Source organism: Dysidea avara, chromosome 2 (assembly GCF_963678975.1).
Source record: "Dysidea avara chromosome 2, odDysAvar1.4, whole genome shotgun sequence".
In the NCBI taxonomy this organism is placed as follows: Eukaryota; Metazoa; Porifera; class Demospongiae; order Dictyoceratida; family Dysideidae; genus Dysidea; species Dysidea avara.
In genome coordinates this window covers 1,028,599-1,054,137 of record NC_089273.1, presented here as the reverse complement: position 1 = coordinate 1,054,137, position 25,539 = coordinate 1,028,599, and the positions used below count along the sequence as shown (strand labels likewise).

At 38.5% G+C, this 25,539-nt stretch overlaps 1 protein-coding gene across 5 annotated transcripts in view; it reads right to left on the bottom strand.

Moving 5' to 3' along the window:
- Window positions 1-24,559, bottom strand: part of LOC136246390 (pleckstrin homology domain-containing family G member 1-like) — a 32,930-nt gene extending 8,371 nt beyond the window's left edge. For all 5 annotated transcript variants that reach the window (XM_066037781.1, XM_066037776.1, XM_066037777.1 and 2 more), the window contains exons 1-13: window positions 24,412-24,559; window positions 17,327-17,674; window positions 14,247-14,459; window positions 12,854-12,957; window positions 11,130-11,255; window positions 10,386-10,443; window positions 10,121-10,213; window positions 9,260-9,310; window positions 8,872-8,952; window positions 5,036-5,064; window positions 4,860-4,898; window positions 2,041-2,173; window positions 804-885 (exon numbers count right to left, since the gene is read on the bottom strand). In XM_066037781.1, the coding sequence (XP_065893853.1) occupies window positions 5,047-5,064; window positions 8,872-8,952; window positions 9,260-9,310; window positions 10,121-10,213; window positions 10,386-10,443; window positions 11,130-11,255; window positions 12,854-12,957; window positions 14,247-14,459; window positions 17,327-17,611 (1,029 nt within the window). In that variant the 5' untranslated portion in view covers window positions 17,612-17,674; window positions 24,412-24,559 and the 3' untranslated portion in view covers window positions 804-885; window positions 2,041-2,173; window positions 4,860-4,898; window positions 5,036-5,046. The remainder of the gene's footprint in view (window positions 1-803; window positions 886-2,040; window positions 2,174-4,859; window positions 4,899-5,035; window positions 5,065-8,871; window positions 8,953-9,259; window positions 9,311-10,120; window positions 10,214-10,385; window positions 10,444-11,129; window positions 11,256-12,853; window positions 12,958-14,246; window positions 14,460-17,326; window positions 17,675-24,411) is intronic.
- Between the last annotated feature and the right edge of the window lie 980 nt (window positions 24,560-25,539).

Sequence of the window (25,539 nt, the reverse complement as noted above, 5' to 3'; positions counted from 1 at the left end):
TAATGTGCTCATTACTAAGTTTAAAAATATCCTTTAAACCGCAAATTGTCAGGTAACCACCACCTTAAATTAAATGTAAATTTGTTTGCTTTGCACCACTGCATATCCACTAGAGCCTTACCAATAGAAACTACTACTGTAAATATTGTACTGTTGGCTACTACAGCTGAATAAGTTTTTAGTTAGCCTTTATCTGTTGTCTAGCTTGCTTATAGAATGTCAAGTTCAATAATATGTAGTTTGATAATCGGCAACTTGCGCTAACAACAACAACTACAATTAATATAGAGACTTACAAGCAATGGTCGCAAGCACAAAGTGGATATCAAACGGTACTGACAAATCTTATGACAGTACTTCACACCAATTAACCACATATGCAGAAAGCAAAAAAAAGCATTTTGTTACAAATATTTTTTCCCGATCAATTTCTTCATGACATATTACAATGACCATGGTGCATCTGATATGAAACAACAACTTCTCCATCTCCTCGTGTACGAATGTGATAAATTATTAGTGATAAACAAATACACAGAACATAAGATTTGTCTCGATTTGTTGACATGAAGTATTCGATGGTAAACGGAAATTAGTAAGAATTAATGTTTTCAATGTTTACATGAAATGGGTGATTTTGTTTTTCGTGGTTAACAAGAGATTGGAATACAGGAAGATGCTCAAACTTCGTATACAGGTACTGTACATTGTATTAAACAGTATAGAGCTAAAAAATGCGTTTGTGAAATTTGGGCAATAAGACCGATTTTGTCAGACCAGGTCACATATAACAATGAGCTCACCTGAAATGTGAACATCCTGGTAGTGGATGTCCAGCATGTCGAATATCTGGGAATGAAACCCTAGCACTAGTTTATCTTCAATCTACAAGACAATATAACATATGTACCACATACACTGGTAATACAACACACACACACAAACAAACACACATTCACCCACACACCCACCCACCCACACAGACAGACAGACAGACACACACACCTATATAATGCAAGCAATACCACAGAGTGGTATATCAATTAGCTGAACTTTCTGCTATCTGAACAATAAATATGACTGTTCTATTAGAGTATTTGTCTGACATGTCAATTCTATTAGAGTATATCCAAACTTTTTGATTATCTGAATGCACTTAGAGCCTAACAATTTTGGATAATACAGGGACCATTATTGGTCCACTTGGCTAGCAATTTAATTGGCATATCCATCAAATTGAAACTCTGCCAATAATCGTCATGACAACATGTAACAGATAACTACAGTAATACTACATTATGAAACTGTCAGCAAGGTACAATAATCAATGTCCATCAATTTGTTATAATTAAACCAGTTATCAATCATACGACACATCATTACACTTATGACAAAACAAAGGTACCCCTCGACCCACAACACATCACTACACAGACGGTGTACACAGAAGACACAATACTCCCTAATTATGTCATCACCATAGACACAGTACAACTCAACACTAACAGTACAAAAGATATGGGACACTACAATAATGTCAGCAAAGGTCAAGAGATAAACAGATTAACACCTTAGTGATATTCATAACAACCAGCTGACTGTACGTGAACACTTCTGTACCATAATAATACACAGATAGAGCTGAGCGATAGTATCACTGTCACTATCACGATTTGATAGTAACTTTCATATCATGATAACGATAATATCACGATAGATACTAGCAGTTATTACTACACATATACAACACATGAATACTCCGATTACGTCAAATCACATATCTGCTTTTCAAGCACTACAAATTGTTATGTGTCAGTATTACAGTTGTTATCTTTGCTGTCCACATTCAAGTTACTAGTCTTTTACAGTTTTCTGAACTTCAACGCTATTGTGTTTGCTTTTGTTGTCCATATTTTAACTAAGCACAGATATGGATAACATGAATGATCAAGTTCACGATTGTTAATAGCTATCATGACAATCAATTGACTGCCAAAATCGTTCAGTTCTACACACAGACGGACAGACACAGTTACATACATTAATGTGTTGTTTGTATACAAAATGATCTTCCTTCTTCTTAGTCATTAACAGTAACCTCTGGAAGAGGATTAAGTGTCTCTCTGTTGTCAGCCCGATACTAGTATTGACTGGCTTGCCACCGAAACGTGTCCTGTAGTGAAATATGTTAACTGTATGTGAAATACATGTTAAATACTGGAAATACATGTTAAATACTGCAAATACATGTTAAATACTGGAAATAAATGTTAAATACATCAAATATGTACAAATAATAATGTAGTTTTTATGACAATAACACAGCTTCAACAGTGACTGTCCCATTAGAGTAGTTTACCGTAGGAACTGTGAAAGTGAAGTTGAAAGGTGTTTGTACTATTTTCATTTCACATATCCATCATCTCCCACACTAACTAGCCAAGTTTTAACCCTTAAACCCGCAGAGAACTTTTTGGAAATGCGTGTTTACACAATATGGGCACGCATGGCGACACTAGGTGGGGTAACTCAATTCTTATGGTCTACAAATACACATAGATTAAAACTGTGTTCACTGGGCTACTTCTAGAAGGTTAAATGAACACTGTAACTAGAGTAGCTTACTTGTTATGAAGCGACGAACAGCGAAGAGTTGCATCTCCGTGTTTCTAAATGAGTTGCATCTCCGTGTTTCTAAATGAGTTGCATCTCCATGTTTCTAAATTCTTGCCACGTGTTTAATTTCAATTGTGGGTTTACTCACATGAGCCATATATGGCCTGATAAAAAAAATCATGACAAATTGAATAGAAATTGTTGCAAGGCAATAGGATCAACTACCATCGAGTTATCAACCATTTTATAAAGGTATGTAAAGGATGTGTGTATTTCCTTACCGAAAAATTGTTTTCACAGCTAGTTTTGGCTTCGCCATTTAGCATTAGGGTAAAACCCTAGGTATCATTTAAATCCTTGCCACATCACCAAGTACAATGACAAATTGCATTGTCATAGGATGGACGCTTCAAAAGTTACAGCGCTTTGTGCAAAGCATGCATATTTATTAAGTTTAAATCCAGTTTTCTGGATTATGCGGGTTTAAGGGTTAAGCTTATCAAACAAGCAGGGATCAACCAGTAATGAAATATTAGTGTACTAGACTATTTGTATTCACTTGACATGTAAAGTTTTCCCCATAACACATACTGTAACTTGTGTAGGTTACTTGTTGTAATAACAGTAGTTTAAACACCAGAAATTGTTCATCAAAAAAGTATTTAAACATGACAACATGACTTGCTCCAGTACAAGAAGTATACACATATTCAACTCCTTTGTATTACCGGTTGTGTCAGCAGTTTGGCCAGGCAAACATTTAAATGGAGGAGTCACATATGGTTATTGGTTTGGATATTGTAAACTAAATCACTTACTACACAACCTCCCACAATACAATACATTTCTCAACTACAATTACCCCTACACTAGCACCACACACATAACATACATGTTTGTAGTAATTGTATAATTATTGGTATTTATCACATTATCGTCCATTAGGGGTATTGCAGGCTTCATGTAATATCACGTTTCCCTCACCTTTGTAACCAAAACAGTTAGTAGTGTATGTTGAACTTGCTACATTTAAGACTTCACTGCTGAAAAGTGATATTTTAGTATATTAGAATTACAGCCTAGTTTTAGCACTCCGGTATTTTAATGGACCCAGGCATGTATTCAAAAATTTTCAGGCAAAAATTTCAGCAGATTTTGTTTTTGTGGAAGATATATACTCACAGAAATTTGTGTCGCAGTCTTAAATGGAGTATATTCTAAAGCTTGGGATGAAGTACTTGATGTGTATTTGAACACTGATACAGGGAGTATATGCACACTATATTTAGTTTACAAATACAGTAGTAAGGTTTCTATCACAGCAGGTACTAAACATTTAGTATTGTTGACATAACAAACAATATGTGTACACTGTAGGTGTCCATAACACAAGATAGATGAAAGCTTACAAGGCATAACCTTACCTTTAAGACCAGAAGACAATGGTTATGCATTATAACATAGTCAGTGTAACCAAATATGTGACCAGGCCTGCGAAAACAGGGCATGTGGGCACAAACTACACCCTGTCATACTACAGGCCATATCTCAGTATTGGAACAGAATATTTGCATTCTGTAACTTGCATTATAAACCCAATTAAATGCTTACTAAGTGGTAAAACTTTCATTGCCATAGCACATAGGTATTAAACGTTATTAATCAAGGAAATTTGAAAAAGTAGGCAAAAATCATGTGCCCACATGCCCTGTTTTCGTAGGCCCAGTCACATATGGTATTACCAAGAATTCTATATTAAGAACTCTTGGTATTACTGATATTTAGAATTGTTTTGGTCACATTAGCAAGAAGTGCGGATAATATAGCACTTACGTTGCTAGGAAAACCACATATTGTAGGCCTGAAGGTTCTGAGACACATACTATCATGACAGATTAGAATATTTTTACTAAGCCGTTAAGGGGGTGGACAAGACCACAAGATGTCTGACTACCAACCTCATCTACTGTCAGCCATTATACTTGTATGTGTACAGTATTCCATATAGCTGGAAAGTTTGGCGAGTTTGGCTAGTGAACAGTGTTTCGTCAAACTAAAATTCGTCAGATCACCTGTCCAATACAAATCTGTATTAGCTCAACAAATTTGTCAAACTATTTTTTCCGCCAAAATCCTATCGCGGCAAAATCACCAAAGTTTCCTCCCACCAAACTTTCCAGCTTATACAAAGTACGTGTAATAAAAGTAAATGTACTAATTTATTAGAATACAACACACCGTACCTGACACACTACGTCTCCATATGTGGTGAGGTCATTACCCTATAGTAACAATATATAGGTGTATTTCAAATTACATAATGTATTTGTAATTACACTGTGCATTTTAAATTACACAACTACAGCTACCATACAGCAGATTAAAAGTGTATATGCTGACACCACACATAATAACACACATCCCAGCCATCTAACTGTCTTGAATCTCCTACAAAAATAAAGATTGGATTATACGTACACAGTGTTGGGCAATTTACTTTGTAAAAGTAACTAGTTACATATTACTTGCAACTGAACTATTTAGTTACAGTTACATATTACCCATAAAATAAAGTAACTATAATAATATTACACATTATATTACTTTGTGTCCACACCCTTAAGCTGTCTACCACTTTATCACGTGACATGATTACGTTGTTGGACAATGTGCAAATCTTGATTATAAGTAAGAAGCTGGTGAATAAGCTTCCGGCATTCAGTAGGCTTCGTTACTTCGTTGTGGCTAGGCGTTACTCAGAGGATTACTAACAAGATTAGTAACTTCTGTAGCATAGATAATGTATGTCACATGGATTGGAAACACCCATATTATTTACATAGTGAAGTCATGGGCTATCCTCGTTTTGCGCAAACTTTATGGCCTAGACAGGTGGAAGATTTCACTGTACTTTAACCAGCAAATTATTGTTTGTTGTTTACAGCTGGGTTAGTTACCACCTACACTAATTGGAGGCTGGACTGGGTAGGGACGCTGGAGAGCAGTAAACAATAGCGTAAGAAAATACAGGTTCAAAGGTGAAATATGGTGTTTCAAAACGGTTGTGCAAATTTCCTGAAGAAACAGAAAGTGTAGCATTGTTTCTTTGCTGTTGTTTACACCACTTGTATCAGGTAGAGTGTAATAGGCTAGCTAGATATTCACTGCTTCGCTGTATATTTCCACTGCTTCGATAAAACTTCAGAAAACAGGCACTACTTTGTGCTATTGTTTAGCTCAAGCTGAGCAGTACTGTAGCTTAATATTTATTTCAATGTATCACATATTTCTTTGGTTGTGTAAATGCTGTGACGAGAAGTTGGCTAATAGTACTGCTGTTGAATTATTAGCTGGTGCTTACCTGCCATTGTCACCTGTCGCAAACAATATTTCTCCCAGTACCCACAGACACGCTGTGTTCTTGTTCAGTACACAACGCAACACAATAAACAATGTAAAAGGAATGTCCACACCTTCGAACCGGCCTTCAAACAAGCAAGAGAAAGCCAAACAGCCACTCAACAAATTCCCCAATGTATTGGCGCACTGTAACTAGGATAGGAAAATAATTTAACGGGCGTTTCCAATCCATTAGGAACGCATACATTATCTATGCTTGTAGTAATAATATTACGTAATATCAGACTCATTACAGTAACTATATTACTTAGGTAACGCGTTAAATTTGTAAGCAAAGTAGCTTGAGTTATATTTTCATTATATTACTTAGTTACCACAAAAGTAATAATATTACGTAACACATTACTCCCAACACTGTACGTACAGTATGTACATGTGTATTAGTAGACTCTCACACGTATACACATGCTGCCATACAAGTGACACCAACAAAACCCATAACAAAACTACTAGAAATTACATACAACATGTATGAATTGAAGGTTCTTTCGTTAAAAAGCATTCCAGCATAAAATTACGAATCCTGCTGGTGATTTCCCACTATCTCTAGTCAGGTACAGGTACAAAGGTGAGAGGTTTCCCCAGAAAAACAAGTTGATGTTGTGCTACTTCTAAAAACCAGGCGCCGTGCATCTAGCTAACTCATCTGGAATTAACTATAGACAGTATATGCTACTATGAATTAACCAACTATGTATTACTACTTTACAATAGGGTAGTTTTGGGTTGTGCAATAATATTATTAGCTAATTCTCGTATTTCGTAATTCATGAAATATTCGTAATTCGTTCAATTACGTTGCTATGCACTGCTAAGGAAGCGTTTGTTAAACAAACCGCTTTTACCAACATATTACGCACAAAATCATCTTCTAAACTGTTTTATAGTGTGACTAACGTCTTTTTTTCCCACAAATTCTCTCGACAAAGCCTCAAAGCTGCTCTTCATTTTCGTTCGTGTACGTAAGGGATACGCCCCCTTTCAACTCGAAACGATAGGCTATTCCTGGCAGTGTACGAGGCCTGCACCGTTGTTTTTCAGTTGCTAAATGCCTGAAAACCTCAAGGGGAAGGTAGTCTGAGGAAAGTCACCACACCCGTATTTCAGTCCGCCGAAAAGAAACCACCTCAGAGCAAAGTTCACCTGTGCAGAAGTTTAATACAGACTTCATTTCACTTTTACTTCTTACGTAAAAGCTGCTTTTACCGTTATTAAATGATTTTGCTCACGTGGGTGCGTACGGACAAACATAGATAGGTAGATAGGTACACACACACAATTTTACGAAAACAATTTCAGTAAACCAGGCGCATGCCCACAACCGGCTGTGGGCGTGCGCCTGGTTTAATAAAGTAGAGCAGTATAAATGTCAATTTGCTACCACTATAAAAGCCACTTTGTTAATTATATTTTCCACATCAAAGGAATTTTGAACTAAGTAGAGTGGTGCAGCACTACTCTTTGGCTCCTAAGGGAAGACCCCGCTCAGGTAGAAGCACTATAGACACAACATACACCAGGTATAATCATACAGTACGATAGTACTGTATAGTAAGGACCACAAAGGAGTAGGTGTGGCCTACAAAATAATATCAACCAAAAACCAGCCTCAATTTTCCCTGATGACGATGAGGTAGTATTGGTTAGGTAAGCCCAAACAAGCCTTCAGATCAACCCGAAATGCTTTCAACAAGTTCTTACAGAATAAAAAATTATTTCATGGAATTTTCTAAATTATTATTGACTGAGTGACTGTCTGACTGACTGATGCCTTCAGACAAGTGTAATTCGATAACGGCTAAGGCTACAGGTTTTTTTTTTCTTCTTCACAGTTTGACGTTACTTCAGTCCGAGAGGTGCCTTTTGGAATACCACAATACATATAATACATTCTTCATGAACTTACCAGTGTCCTCCTTTGTGTCCCATTCATCTTTGCTGACAGTGAAAAGTGTCGATTTGGCAGTAGCACGTGATGGTTTCCCTTCGTAATGGAAATTGTCCGTATTTTTCATAGTGGCTACTCTGATTGCAGAGGTGCTTTTCGAAACATACTGCTGTGTAATGGGTTGAACATAGCCGACAACGAAACATAATGGATACTTCACTTTTCAGACGATAATTGCTATACGGATGCACAGCACCATTTCCAGATGCGATATGCGAGATCATAATAATTATATACAAAAAAATTAACAAACAAGTACACAGAAAAATTTATGGAATTTTCAACTAGAGTAGGGACCATAACACATCGACAAAAAGTACTTAAACAAGCTGGAGAAGTGTACAATGTTAAATCACAGTAAAACTATAAGAAGTGTTATATCCCTACAGTGCATTTCCATTATGGTATCTTGAGCACAGTAGGGATATAACACTTCTTACTGTTTTACTGTGATTTAATATCATGGACTACTCCAACTTGTTTCAGTACTTTTTATCGGTGTGCTATGGTCCCTGCTCTAGTTGAAAATCCAAAATTTTCAGTATACTTATAACAGAATACAAATTAACTAGTTCAGGTCACCCTTGAGACAGTTAGTTCCTGAGTACATTGCACATAGGTACATGCTATCAACTCAATGATTAATTCTCGAAAACTGATTAACTCTGATTTCCTAAGGGTTGGTAGATTTGTACCACACCTAATATAGACCCTGTGTAGTGAGTACTTAGTTACACCTTTAAACCAGTTGTAACAGACAATATAACAGTAATTAGTAGATAACGTCCTCCTCCTAACAACACCATCACCCTACCAGTAATACATCATCACCAACTCCACCAGGATCACATGTACACTATGTATACAATATAGATAGTAAGTGATACCTGCAGTTTAACTGTTGCCTCGTATTTCTTCTTCATTTCATTAATCTGCTCACCAACTTTACCCATCGTCTCTACGGCAGCCTGGAGATGTTGATAGCATTGTAATGGTGGGAAATAATTACAATAACTTGCAGTGACTACAGCAGGACCAGTGTACGTGATATGGACACGTTGGGACCAACCAATAGTCTTGTGATAATCAAGGTGTCCTGATTTTCCAGGTCAGTTTATGTACTAAGGGATACTATGGGACTTTAACTAAGCGTCTGGATTATGTAGGTGTCCTCAATTGCCCACATTAACAGGTTCTAGTGTAATTGGGACTAACCAATGAACCCCTCTCTGGCTATTATCTGATAATGACTTAATACAAGCACATGTGACTTACAATAATGTCCTCTTTCCCATCCTCTCCAGTACTCAAACAATCATTGATCTTCTGTAATAGTAATACAAGAATGATGACTAGTAATGAAGGATGAATTACTTGTATCAATATAATGAGGAGGGAGAGTGTTGAACTACGCTATAAGCTATAAAAAAGAGCCTGTAAAGTAACCCGCACACCTTCATTTCCTCTCATAAACCTGACCACTGTTGATTGCCCAGATTGAAATTGTTGTAGTAGTTTAAGGAGGGTGATCCACAAGGAATCAAAATGGTGGAAACTCCATCTAGACGTGTCACTTTTGCTAGCAGAACTGTTGAGGCAGGGATGGCGACTATGATGAAATTTCAAACGAAAGTGTGTCACACACGAGGTTATGATGACCCGGAATGCAGCGCACGTGAGAACTGGAACTTGGATTTGTCCAAGGCAGCATCAATGTTCCTGGTGGTGTCTGCTATTCAGGTTAGTTACCTGTGTCCTCTTTTTATATGTATTAAGTTCCTCTCTGTGATGTCCATATTTTTTTCTCAAATACCTTCTTTCACTCAGTACTGTAGCTTCAGTTTCTTCACGCGCGCGTGCATGTCCACAAGTGTACCAACTGCACTTGTAATTGGTCACCAATCAACACAAATCACTGAGTCATTTGAAAATTCCCATAGGAATTTACGGGCTCATCTTTTTACAGCGTATAGCACAGTTCAACACTCTCCCTCCCTCCCTCCCCCATTATGTACTCTTGTGTGTATGTATAACTGTATGTCAGCATATACTGTAAACAGACAAATAAATATGAAATAAAACACACACACACACACACACACACACAACACGCACCAACACACTACACACACACACTTCTAGTAATAGTGAATACTTCAACACTCTCTGGACAGGTTTCAACAGGTAGGCTCCTAATGGCAACATGTGCCCAAGTTTCTGTTGACATTTCTGTAAAATAATACAATATAGTGATTATTACACAACACATCTGCACCATACACTATCAATAACTAGTTGTGTATTACATGACTTTGTGACATTATGTATGCCTGCCTAGCATTTTACCTACTACAGGCTTAATATTGTTCAATTATTGTGATGGTTATGTCCACACACTGACCTTGAAGAAGTTGGTCATTGCAGTATGTTTGGCATATTTCCCCCATACTTCAATAGCTCTGTGGAAACAATAACAACATATTAAAACAACCAACATGTGTATTATGTACAAAGGCTTTCTATAATTTTATGATTGGAATTCTGTCACTGAAAATTTACTATCAAATTGCTGCTACACGTTTACATGTAGTACACCACTATACACTGTTGGTACCAGTGATTGGTGAACACCGTAGTAGCCTCACCCTAGCTACACCTGTAGTACAGTCACAACTACAGTACACACTAAAACAGAGCTCAATAAATAAAATCTACACACCAATGAATTTACCAGTTCATGGATAGTAAGAAAATTTTTGTTTCATGCTTATACAGTCAAAGGCAAGCAAGTTATGGGCATTTGTTTATGATGAGGTAGAAATAATGTTTTGTCTTAAGGAGGAAGTACATGCACAACTGTGAGATCAAAGCTTTGGAGGGGTTCAAAGGTTACAAGGTCTTTACAAAGGTATCTGAAGTTTTGAACCTTTGTCCAAGCCCTACCATGTAGACATAGAGCTACATAGAATCAACAACAAGGAATTAGTTACAATAAAAAACAGTACCATATAATACAGAAACTATCTATGTATATGACACGTAGCCAAAACCTAGTAACCAAACAGTTAAATATATTTTTATTACTATACATCATTGTCAATACTAACATACACTTGAGTGGGCACTAATTGGAACACATAGTTACCTTGGATACTTGGTACAGTAATCAGAGTAGATCTTAAACCCTTCAGCATTCTCCCATATTGTGATGAAACATTTTGCTATCTGTTTGATGTCATCTTTACACTGTTGTAAGTTCTTTAACATGAACCTGTTGTACAACAAAGTGTATTATAACAGATTTTAGTTTTAACAAAATGCAAACATGAATTTGGACCATTACCAAGAGCGCATCAGATCTTATGGACAAGGGAACATGTAACTCTGTGCACCACCAATACAACAGGCAAAATTCAAACATGGCGTCCAGTGTTACTATGCATATCATTGGTTACATCATCCTTACGCACAACAGGGATGTACCAAATGAACCACCATTTCATCGTATTTTGTGAAGGCAGCCAAGCTGGCTTCGATAAACGGCCATCAATGGCAGGTACAACACCTCTAGCAATCATGTATGCCCTTCAGCTAGTAATTGTATGCCCTCTCCTCTTCCAAAGTTCATCTACTAATCAACAAAAAAATTTCAGTAGATTTATTTTCGTGGAAATCTAGGTTTGCAGAAAGTAGCGTTGCAGTCGTGATGAATTATAAACCTGCTATACAGTACTGTAGTTTAAGGAAGGCCACAGATACCACAGGCACAACATATTAGTAAACACATGAAGTAGTCTTGTATAACATTCAGGGTAATGACACACTTGTCAAATTGTCAGGTAGTACAACTGTACCTACTGTAATTGTGTATGTGTGTGTGTGTGTGTGTGTGTGTGTGTGTGTGTGTGGTGCGTGCATGAGGCAGCATAGCCAAGTGGTTAGGGCATCAGCCTGGTAATCGAAAGGTCCCAGTTTGATTCTTGGTTGAGCCATTTTTGTGTTGTTTCCTTGAACAAGAAACTTTACTCACATTGCTCCAGTCTATCCAGCTGTGTAAATTGGGGACCTGGTGGCCTAGTAGAGATGCAACAATATATCGTGTATCGTAACATTTTAAGACAATATTGCAGTATCAATATAAAGTAAAACTATATTGATATATCGACATATCGTAGCTTGTTAACATGGCTGACAATCAAATTATTGTACATTGTGAGTAGTATGTAATACATCTCAAAGAAAAATCAGCTCAATTATTTCTCTTAACAAAAAACAACATAAAAAACAACACAGACCATCACTTAGACTCCACTTTTCACCGCGCAATATATCGCTGTATCGTGATACACAAGAGGCAATATATCGATACGTCTATACACTGTATTGTTACATCTCTATGGCCTAGTATCAACTGGGGAAGCAGCCCACCTAGCTGTAACATCAATGGGTACCTGGAGTAAACTGGGGAAACAAATGCTGAACTGTCCTTGTCTTGCTTAGTGGTGTTGGGGTTGTTGTGGAACTTTAGGTTCCGCGACCTCTCTGTGAGACCTGGACAGTCTTCCTGCGAGTTATTAGCCCTGCCCCAGGAGGATTTGCCTGCACAAGGTTCAAGTGCACAGGCATCCTAGTGGACGGCAATAGCTATGCTTCGCATAGCTTCCAGAGCCTTTGCTTTTTGTGTAGTGTGTGTGTGTGTGTGTGTGTGTGTGTGTGTGTGTGTGTGTGTGTGTGTGTGTGTGTGTGTGTGTGTGTGTGTGTGTGTGTGTGTGTGTGTGTGTGTGTGTGTGTGTGTGTGTGTTCAATAGATTGCAGCACCATGATAAATTATAGTAATGAAGTTAACACAGCAAAAATATCTTGACATACTCATTAAAATCCTTGATCTCTTCAATATTATTAAACAAAGCTAAGATGTCTCCATCAGTGACCCCAAGTGAGTCCATGTTCTCCACTAGTGGGGTCTGGTAACCCTGTAAGGAATAATGGTCAGTAATTAGTAGCACAACCAACAAACAGAAAACAGTTACATAATAACAGATAAACCTCCCACACTCATCACTACCGAGATGTTATGTCAGATTAGTAAAGATGTTTGATTATCAAGTCTCATCAGTGTAGTAAGCAATGTCAGGTTATACTATTTGACCATGTACAATAGTCGATATGAAGTGTATGTGCGTAGTCTAGCCTGTATTATAGACAATCAGACTAAGCGTTCTCCATTAACCACAATCACTACCACACACAACTCTACTGTATGATATACACAGGGAGTTAATGTTCATATCATAACATGACAACATGTAGGTTTGTTGCTTCACCAAAAACAATTAATACAATATTAGTACATGTTATGTTTTTAATGGGAAGGTTAATAATAACATTCTCCCCAAAAGGCCACGCAATTTCTGATCCTTAATACATCTAGTACAAATTATCTTTTGCCACATTCCCACATCTGATCATTAATCAATGACTTATCACGTAAAAGCCACTTCACTAGACTACACTATACACACACACACACACACACACACACACACACACACACACACACACACACACACACACACACACACACACACACACACACACACACACACACACACACACACACACACACACACACACACACACACACACACACACACACACACACACACACACACACACACACACACACACACACACACACACACACACACACACACACACACACACACACACACACACACACACACACACACACACACACACACACACACACACACACACACACACACACACACACACACACACACACACACACACACACACACACACACACACACACACACACACACACACACACACACACACACACACACACACACACACACACACACACACACACACACACACACACACACACACACACACACACACACACACACACACACACACACACACACACACACACACACACACACACACACACACACACACACACACACACACACACACACACACACACACACACACACACACACACACACACACACACACACACACACACACACACACACACACACACACACACACACACACACACACACACACACACACACACACACACACACACACACACACACACACACACACACACACACACACACACACACACACACACACACACACACACACACACACACACACACACACACACAGACACACACACACAGACACACACACACACACACACAGACACACACACACACACCTCAATAATCTGGGATAAATCCTTCACGTAAGATAATTCGGTTGAGATAATTTCATCGATAACATGTTCACGTTTAGTACGACGTTGTTCAGTGGTTGGAGATAAAGGGTTCTCATCAATGGCCTTTTGATAAGAGCATACAAATGGCTCCCCACCAGTAGCACTACCAAACTGTCCATCATTGTTTAGTGATGGCATTGGTTGGGAGAAATCCTGTAAGAACAAAACACAGAGAATAATGATTAACTCAACACATCTCATAGTTGTCCTAATTATACAATACAAAAGTCCAATAACTCCAAATATGGATGTAACTAACTGAACTGGACTACTGAACTGGACTACTGAACTGGACTACTGAACTGGACTACTGAACTGGACTACTGAACTGGACTACTGAACTGGACTACTGAACTGACAACGTTTAACCCTTAAAGGTGTATGATACTTTGGGAATGTGTGTTACACATTATAGGCATACATGGATGGTGACACCAGTTTAGTCTACAACTACATCTGAAAGTGAAGTGACCATCACACATCATTTTCAGCTACATAAGCCTATTACACAGTGTTACAAATGAAAAATCTGAGAAACGCTTCTGCAATCAACCTAGCCACTACAGAAAATATAGATGATTTCTATAACAAACTTCTGGAAACCATGCAACATGCACTAAAGCAAATTGACATCTTGTGCTGTCAGCAAATAAATGACACAAAGGAGGGCACGAGTCCATGAAGCAGACATTGTACGTACTGTGGTAAGTCAAAACACACCTGTTGGGCTGAAGCAGTGAAAAGTCAAGACTGTAACCTTATCCATTGTTTGTATGAATAGTGCCTTCAGTATGACCTTCGATGGGTTGCTACAATTATTAAAAAGGTTTTCAGTGGATTTTCTATTGACTGACTGCCTGATCGATGCCTTATTACAAAATTTGCCAGAATAAAACAGGTGGTGTAATATTAGGAAGATGATAACCAAGTGTGTTTATATGTGATATACACAGCTAAAGCCTTATGCACCTATCATTGTTAAGCCCCACCCCCCTAAGTAGGACAACACCAGGCTTTAGGTAGGGATTCAAACTTTAAAATGTGCCCCAGCGTGGGAAAAATGATCAAGCACTGACTTTTAACATGTGATAAAACCACAGCTCCATGTCAAATCTCCTTATCCCCACGCTACATGGTGGGGATATATGTGGTAGGCCAGGGTGGGGAATTTGGCTTTATAGCAGGTCAAATCCCTACTATATCCCACCCTCCTGGGATGGGTTGGGCTTAACATTGATAGGTGAATTAGTCAGAAGAATTTTACAGATCAAAAAATCCTCTAAAAATTTTGACTACGCATTAACAGAACCACAGTAACACGCTACACAGCACTCTTCATAATATTATTTTTATTATGGGCCTTATAAGGCCTTCAAATATTCAATCACTTCGTTACAACATACAAGGTGTGTTGTTCCTCTAAGCAGAGTGTTATACACTGGACACTTTTATACACTAAGATGTGAGGAGTGATTGTGGGCTTGAGTTTACATATCATTTGTATCCGAACAGGACTGTCAAGTCATCATTAATACAACTGGGTAGACGACTTCCCTAATTAACAAAACACTCTGAAGTCACCAGGCTGTACAATATGTACACCATAATCTCATATCAATCCTTAACACTCAAGACAAGTGAGTTGCAACTTTTTTGAGAAGACAAGTGGTAAAATACATTGCTTATTTACAAGCCATCATTTAGTGATAATAGTGTGTTTTACATTCATTACAAGTACATGAAAATTTTTGGAATTTTCGACTAGAGTAGGGGCCATAGCACATCGATAAAAGTACTGAAACAAGTTGGTGTAGTCCATGACATTAAATCACTGTAAAACAATAAGAAGTGTTATATCCCTACTGTGCTCAAGATACCATAATGGAAATGCACAGTAGGGATATAACACTTCTTATTGTTTTACAGTGATTTAATATCATGAACTACTTCAACTTGTTTCAGTACTTTTTTATCGATGTGCTATGGTCCCTACTCTAGTTGAAAATTCCTAATTTTCATGTACTTGTTAACTTTTTTTTGTAAATAATTTATTATGACTGGTGAACCCATGCATACCACATCTGAAAAGACACCGCGCGCCCCAGCTATATCAATTATTGCCTGAAAAGTGAAGTATCCATTACGCTTCGTTGTCAGCTATGCTTAATCCGCTACACAGAATTTCGAATCAAGAACTGTTTGAAAAGCATCTCTACAATCCACGCATACCAAAAGAGATCATGCCGCGAGCCCCAATCATATTAATTATCGTCTGAAAAGTGAAGCACCCATTACACTTCGCTGTAGGCTATGTTCAACCCGTTACACAGCAGTATGAATCAAGAACTGTTTGAAAAGCACTTCTGCAATCAAAATAGCCACAATGAAAATACGGATGATTTCCGTTTCGAAGGGAAGCCATCACATGCTCGTGCCAAATCGACACTTTTCACTGTCAGCAAAGATGAATGGGACACAAAGGAGGACACTGGTAAGTCCATGAAGAATGCATTGTACGTACTGCGGTATGCCAAAAGGCACCTGTCGAGCCGAAGTGACGTCAAACAGTGGAAAAATCAAGCCCGTAGCCTTAGCCGTTATTGAGTTACGCTTGTCTGAAGGCATCAGTCAGTTACTAAGTCAGTAGAAAATTCCGTTGAATAGAAAATTTTTAAAATTCCGTAGCAACTTGTTGAAAGCGTTTCGGGTCAATCCGAAAGCTTGTTTGGGCTTAGTTTTACCTCACCAATACTGCCCCATCGTCGTAAGGGAAAATTGAGGCTGATTTTTGGGTGATATTATTTCGTGGGCCACGCCTACTCCTTTGTGGTCCCTACTATACAGTTACTATCATACTGTATGATGAAGTATTGGCCTATGTAACTTACTGTAAGGGTTGAACAACTCCATACACATTGAGCCTGGAACAATGCGAGGCCAACAACATTTTGACTACTACTACTACTACTGTACCTTCACACAGATGTACAACATTCATATTAACAGACACACACACACACCTGTGATGGCACATATCTTGGAGGAGGTGACAACATGGGTGGCAGGTTGATACTCTCTCCTAATCTTTCACTCTCTTCTATATCATCTATGTCATTATCTGCCTGAAGGGACCGCATCTCCCTACTTATCACGTGATCCCCATCATCCCAACCCTTAGGGTATACCTTAAATGCTAACACTGGTCCATTATTGTATTCTGAGACCCCAACTTGTTCATCGCTCTTGGGACTTGTTAGACGAGACTGGAACACCATCTGACCACGAGGGTGTTCTGCATCCGTCATCTTGTTGAGATCATGTGATCTGGCTATCTTGTACTAACGGTGGTGGGCATTATTTAGATCAATCTGTAATGGAGCAAGTGTAATGAGGTACGTGAGAAACACATACAACATGAACAAGTCTTACAACAAACTTCACTGGCTGCATTATAGACAGGTTACTTGCAAATGTGATACCCAACTTGTGTTAGATGTTGTAGTGTTAACAACGTCCAACTCAAGTTTAATTAAAATATGCCGGGTAACCCATAAACAGAGTATTATATATGCCAAAACACCAAGGTGTTGCAAAATTGAGGACACCATATCTAAACAATCATTTAGTTAGGGTCCTACAGTACTACTTAACCAGTACATGTTGATAATAAGGTCACAAGGTATCCATATTACACTGGTCCATTGTGTTACAACAATTACACAATATCATCTATATTAACCATTGATTATCACACATTGTTTGTAATTCACGGAATTGTGTTAACTTTGTAGTCATATTTCTCAGGAATGTCACAAATTAACTCACAATATATCACTACCAATCCTCATCAAATATGATGATAACTGGGAAATGATAAGTAGTTAAAAAGCTGAAATGTGTATGTACACACATACGAACATGACTATTTCAATTCTTGCAACAACTGTAAAGACTTCATGACTGATATTAAATCATTTTAACTACAAACCACAGCCTATAATTGTTCACTGAAATACACTATTGGTTATTGCCAATCCTTGCTACTAGTGGGGTAGATTGGTATATGTGATTTAGTCAGGTTTTGTTTTGTTCAATATATTGTGGCTAGTCAATTATATTACATCATAACACATCACATAAAGAAACTTTATTACACACGTGAGGTGACATTACAGTGACAGAAGTGTCCATGTACAGCTAGATTTGATTTAGTTTTACTTAACATAACAACTTGAAATACCATAATACAAGTCTACAAGAGATCGTTAGTGAATTGTCAGTGGTCTTGTGCTTGAGAACACCTGTTAAAGGGACTGCAAATCAAAAGTATAGTGGTTGAAGCAATTTCTTGAATGTTTTTGAATACGTTTAACGGTCCACTACAGCAAATGGAGGTAGAGAAACACAAGGGAAAACAATTGCGATGGTGCCACTGGTAAGATATGCATGAGATATTATCGCTGTCAGGTTGAGAAGCTACTCAGGGATGTGTAACAGTCATATCATTGTTTGTTTCATGGTACAGCTAACCCAGCTTTGTAAACAAACTTAACTAACCTTCAGATAAACATAATGAAGCGTCAATGAGCTTCAATAGTGTGAAGCAGTACAGGCCGAGCTACGTATAAGCAACACAACAACTCTGTTATTGTTTTCCAGCAGAATATTCCAGCAATCTTGGAACACTACAAAGTTGAAAAGGAGAGCTTGGTATTACCACCCCTAACCAATACTGTCAAGGTGCCAGAAGACATTGTGAAGCTGTGTTGGGTGATATTTTGGCCAGAAAAAACCCAAAACTTCACGATCCATAATATACCATACTACTGTAACGAACACTTGATAAAAACAATGAGCAAGGCAACCAGTAATATTGAGAGTAATATTGAGAGTAATATTGAGAGTAATATTGAGAGTAATATTGAGAGTAACACGTAACATCACAAAGACATCACATTGGTGACCAGTTAATATTCATAACAACATGTTAGGTAATTTATGGCTAAGTACCCACATTAATTACCATGGTAACACACACCTACAATAACCAGACACATCACCTCCCACTAAACCAGTCACTATGAAAGAGGACAACCTCTTTCAAAGGACAAAACTTGCTGGTCCTAAACTGTCCATTACAAAGAAGTGTCCTATGTGACTCAGTCAGGCTACAATAGTTCAGAGATGGCAAGGAATATGACTAGCAGCCCACGTGCCATGTATTACACATAAATATTTGTAGCCTCCAACACCCCGTTACATTACCTTCTAACCCAGGGAGAGCACAGCACAGTTCAAAATAAATTGCAGTGTGAATCAAATGAGCCGTGCCGTACTGGGTCCAGCACGACATGACAAGGTGGCACAAGTTGGCCTGGGATAGGATATAGTGTGGACACATTTTGAGCTGGCCAACTCAGGTTAACAATATAACTTGCTTCTGTTGGCCACACAGCGAGTATTCTACACACTAAAACTTTCTTCAAAATGGCTACCACATACCATAGTTTGGTAGTCTTTGTGACAGTTACTCTTGACCGACACATTAATATTCCTTGTGAAAGGAGCACCCAACAGCTTAAACATGGTGGCTATAACACTGTACGGCTTATTTCAGCTGGTTCCCTACGCTTCCTCACACTACACACACTATTGAGCTAGATGCAGTAGGGTGGACAAGTGCCAGAGTTGACACTTGTTCAATAAATCAAGTTCAATGAAAACAATCTGTCTGGCTAAGCCGGATAATGTGAACAGGGTGTAAAGTCTCACCTCAACCTCATTCATTATGAGTCACAGACAACTTCTCCCCTGGATACCTTTTAGTAAAGCAGGAACAATATTAGACTGACATGGCTAAAATGTGGAACGGACCGGAAAATGTACTCACAAACGGACTGGGAGGAACTTGCTTGAAAATGCTTATCTGCCACAGAAACTCAGTGTGTAGCTGTTAGAAAGAATATAAAACACAACAACGGAACCTCTGAACACAATCTCAAAGCATGCTTGAGATGACATCAAGCCCTAGTCCTTTAAAAATGCTAGTGCAACCACCTGTGATAGTGAAGTTGTCTCTGTTAGTTGTAAACAAGTTTATACAAACAGAATTATACCAATTGTATTATTAGTAGCCAGTGCCTTGCCAGCTGACTAAAACACAATCTGGTCCTGATAAGAAGTCCACCCATCTCTACCATGAATTCTACCTGTCACCTGTAAAACTAAAGAGCAGGTTTTAACAATTAACCAGAAAACATTATTCAAGCAACAGTGTTGGCTGATGGCTATTCAGCTTCACAGATAATCACCCAAGTGTTTGACCACCTTGTAAACCGGGCAGGAATCAACGATAAACAAAAATCAGAAGTGGCAGAACGACATACATACATACGTTCTGCATTTTACTCATGTTCATCAAGAGGGTGTGGCATATTGGTATGTACTGTAGGTAGATCTGTGACTGCCACCAAAACCTAACAATTTGCTTTGACCTGTAACTAAGAGCCTTTTTCAATCTTTGATCGGTGAGTTAGCAACGATATTTCAGTACTTTTCGATTGCGGGCTGGAAATTTGTCCCCTTGACCTCTGACGTGGCAGGAATTTGGTGGCCTTGAACTTTGCACTAGATTTGCAGATCTACCTACAGTGATTGCCCATGTGTCCCCTTTTGTCCATGTTAAGCTGGCCAGTGAATGTCTCCTTGAACATGAACCTCTACTCACTACACTACACAATACCTGCACAAACCTGTTACACCACTACACTACATACAGTCTTTATGTACACAACACCACCCATAATAATAACCATTACATTAACATTACCATATATGGTACACCACTAACTACACATCTGTGTAAACTACTGGACTGGTAAACTACTTGATAAACTCAGACCAGTCTATATATTTCATTCAAGCACTTGTATTAGTGTACACACATTTAGACCCCTGAAATGAGGTACTTCTATAATAAGGACACTTCAACATAAGGTTATAAGGAGACAATATCATTGAGGGATAATAACTAGTAATTTTCTAGTAGTGATCACTTAATTCATATCATTCCACAGGATCACTTTCTGTATTCAACACTTTCACTGGTGAGACATGGTACAGCCTCAGTACTAGTCTGTGTTGACTAGTAGGTACTTGTAGGCACAGGTCAACTAAGTAGAATCATTTTTACAGTGGTTGAGGGTTTGTGTGTGCATGCATACATGTCATGTGCTTGAGGCAGCACAGCCAAGTGGCTAGACTACCAGCCCAATAATTGAAAGGTTCCAAGTTCAATGCCCAGTTACTAATGTCGTTGTTGTTTCCTTGAGAAAGAAACTTTACCCACAAACCCAACTACAACATAGGTATTGGTGCTTATCTGGTGCTAATCCGGAAGCAAATGCCAACCGTTCATGTCTCACACAGGCAATTTGGGAGTGTAAACCATCATATATGAGATATGGTACAAGAAGATTTGTCTGCACTGACTCGTATCACCTGAGCAGTAAATTGCTGGTTCATTGGGTCGGTATGACCTTGCTACCAAAGCAGCCAAAGGCTTTGTTTTGTGAGTGTGTGTGTGTGTGTGTGTGTGTGTGTGTGTGTGTGTGTGTGTGTGTGTGTGTGTGTGTGTGTGTGTGTGTGTGTGTGTGTGTGTGTGTGTGTGTGTGTGTGTGTGTGTGTGTGTCAAAGTCATACTGTAAACTAATGGATGACATATAAGCCAGTAAGGTGATATATTAAGTTACAATAACTAACACATTAATATGATTGGTGGATTACTTCTAGTCTTCAAACTAGATATCTACAATTTCTAAAAAAACAATACAGCTAGTAGTTTTCTATTACAAAGAAGAGTTGCTATTATTCCAGTTAGATACTACACACTACACCACATTATGGACAAGTACTGTAGTATCTAGTAAAATTAATGATAACATACCAGATAAGCCATAGATATGTACTAGCTTGAAATAAGATGATGTGTCAAACTGTACATGTGCATATGTGTCAATGGCTCTCTATGTGTACTGTATGTGTGTGTGTACATACGTGCATACGTGTGTGTGTGTGTGTGTGTACATGCTGGGATGCATGTGAGGCAGCATAACCAATGGGCTAGAGCATCAGCCTGGTAAACAAAAGCTTTCCGGTTCGATGCTTGGTTATGCCAAATTGATGTTGTTGTTTCCTTGAGCAAGAAACTTTACTCACATTGCTCAAGTCTACCCAGCTGTTTAGATGGGGACCTGGTGTCAACTGGGGAAGCAACCCACCCAGCTGTAACATCAATGAGTAAATGCCAACTGTCCATGTCTCACACAGAGGGTAAAGTCCAGGTGGGACTGCAGGTGTCCACACCTTCATCTGTGAGAAATCCTGCGGGTTACTAATTCTGTCCCATAAGGATTTGCCAGCACTGACTCCTAGCAACTCAGTAGCACACATGTCCCAGTGCTGGTTCACTCACAACACACACAGTTACAAGTTATTACATACAACACATTACAATCATTCCAGTCACACTAGAAATTGCTTAACTAACAAAGAAGCCATGTGAAGAATTAATGACTATTGGTACAACATAGCATTGTTGTTGTTATTGCACATGTACATGACATATTGTAATACTTGACCTGTGCAGTTTAGCAAGCCACAAGCAAAACACAAGCATTTGGCTACCACTGACTACTATTCAGGTGCTACGAGCTACTGTAGTGCAGGTAAATCCTCCAGATAACCTGGAGACTGTACCATGTCTTACAGGTGAAGGTGTCAGCAGCAGAAGTCCCACCCAGACCTTACAGTATCTGAGACATGGCATAGTTTACACCAGATATTTATTGATTGGTGAGTTGCTTCCCCAGTTGACACCAAGTCACCAGGTCTTCATTTAAACAACTGGGTAGACTACAGCTATATGAGTAAATTTCTAGCTCAAAGAAACAACAACACCAATTTGTATAGCTGGGCATCGAACCTGGAACCTCAGCTCGATACTCTAGCCACTTTGCTATACTGCCTCACACACAACACTACCCACATACACACCATATACAAGGTCAGGTCATAGACACTACTCACACTGAAAATACCTCAAAATGTGATGAATATTATTATAGTGACCTCACATACCATCATATTCCTAGTGAGAAGAATGGAGGAGGCTAAACTGACAGCACTAGACCCTGTTCTATATAACCATATAATGGAACATACCTCTGAATTGTAGGCAACCACTTTATAAACCAAGGACAAAATTAATCTTGTTGGTGTCTTTTGAGATTCAACTATGACATCAATATACTGGTCATTATCGGGATACAGTATGGAGAAGACTTTTTTCTGTACGATTCTAATTCAGTGGAAGAGTCTCATTTGTTTTACTGACATTACAATAACAGTCCTTCTAGGGACCTCTCTACATTTAGGATAGCCTCTGAATTACACCATAACCTCCACAAGTGTCAGTTAATGATTTGTAGATGGAGTGATCTAGATAAATCCTTGTCCAGTGTCTGATAAAATTATTGTATTACTAAACTGGATGGTACATGTACTAAGGTATAAATATTTGTATCAACTCTACTGGATAAACAATACTACATACACACTTGACCTCTACTAGTACACAGTACAAGAACTGTACATCACATGTCATAGTTGTGTGTTAACCAACTGAACTATCTACCAGTCTCAATTGTAGGATTGCTTATTAGAATCAATTAAAATACATTAAACCCTCTTAACATTACAATCAGGCCGTATGGCATATCAGATGACAACTTTGCAGTCCCAGCTTTGTACAACAGAACTTTACCAAGGATCTAACAAGTCGCGAATAATATAAACTAATTCCAGGTGTAACCAACATTGACATTTCTGATAAGGCGTAAACAAATTAAAACACTTCATTTATCAAATGAGAAGACCGACAAAAAGAAAGTGTACATCACTTTGAAGATAATGAGCGAGAGCGCGAAGGATAAAAACACCAGTCGCTTCGCTCCCTCTACTAGTAGTGAAAGGTCACGTTTTGAGGAAGACACAACGAAAACATGTTTACAACACGTTACTAAACAGTTTAACAATCACCACTCACCTTCTCTTAAAACACAATCACTTATCTCTTATTGCTTTTCTTACAATAATCAAGTTCTCGACGAGTTTGCGATGACAAACAACACAATTCACAATGCACGGTGATGACACGCGAAATAACAAATTCTTTTACGCTAGTCACTACATGTTTATCTTAGCGTAGCCCACGCTCGCTCTGAACACTAGTATGACTTCCTGATTGGATGATGAGTCCTCGATGTTTTTTGGCTTCGATAGATCACGTGCGGTTAGTTTGATCACGTGCTGTATTAACTGTAGCTAATTTTACTATCTACAATACTATCTACAGTACAGTACATTGAACTTGTGACATGTGAGAATCAGTAGAAGGAGAGGCTGCATTAGCAGAAACTGGGGTGGTGGTGAACGCTTCCTCTTTTTGCAAAGAGGTTCGGCGCCGCCAGACGTTGATGAATCCATAAGTGCCTGCGCGAAAAAAAACGGTGTCATCTTTCAAAAATAACAAAAAACGTTAATGTAAAAGCACGTACATCTTTTACTGCGGCCTACGTACTATAGGCGGGCCTATGCTGCCCGACTATTATTGAGCATGTAGGCGGCTACAGACTACTAGCTTGTCAAATTACTATTGATTTTAGCTATACACATCTAACAACTGCAATGGTTTAACAGTTAACAGAATTAGATGGTGCTGGTGCATGAGGTGGGGCTGGAGCATGCAGTGTCAACTTATGGTACTCCAATACAGCAGTCACGCATACACTCTAATAAAACAGTCAGGTAGTGCCAAGTTATAGAAGCTAGAAAACTATCATGTTGCTAGAATTATTTAGTGGTGTTTAGTACCTTGTGTGATTCACTCCAGCTGTGCATGACAGAAAGTCTAGCCATGTACATTGAGTAGAAACTGACTTCACAGGGGCGAATTCAGAGTTTGGAAAGAGGGGGTGTACATTGCTAAAAAGTTGAAGAGCAAAAAAAGAGAAAAGATCACAGCAATAATGGCTGTCCTATATGTATCTTTATAAAGACCCTTATTTATATATATAGCTTCATAGTTAAGCTACACTAACTGCCTCATGAACACTGTGACTGCTTTATTAGAGTGAATGACTGCTCTATTAGAGCATCTCGATCTTGTATGCAA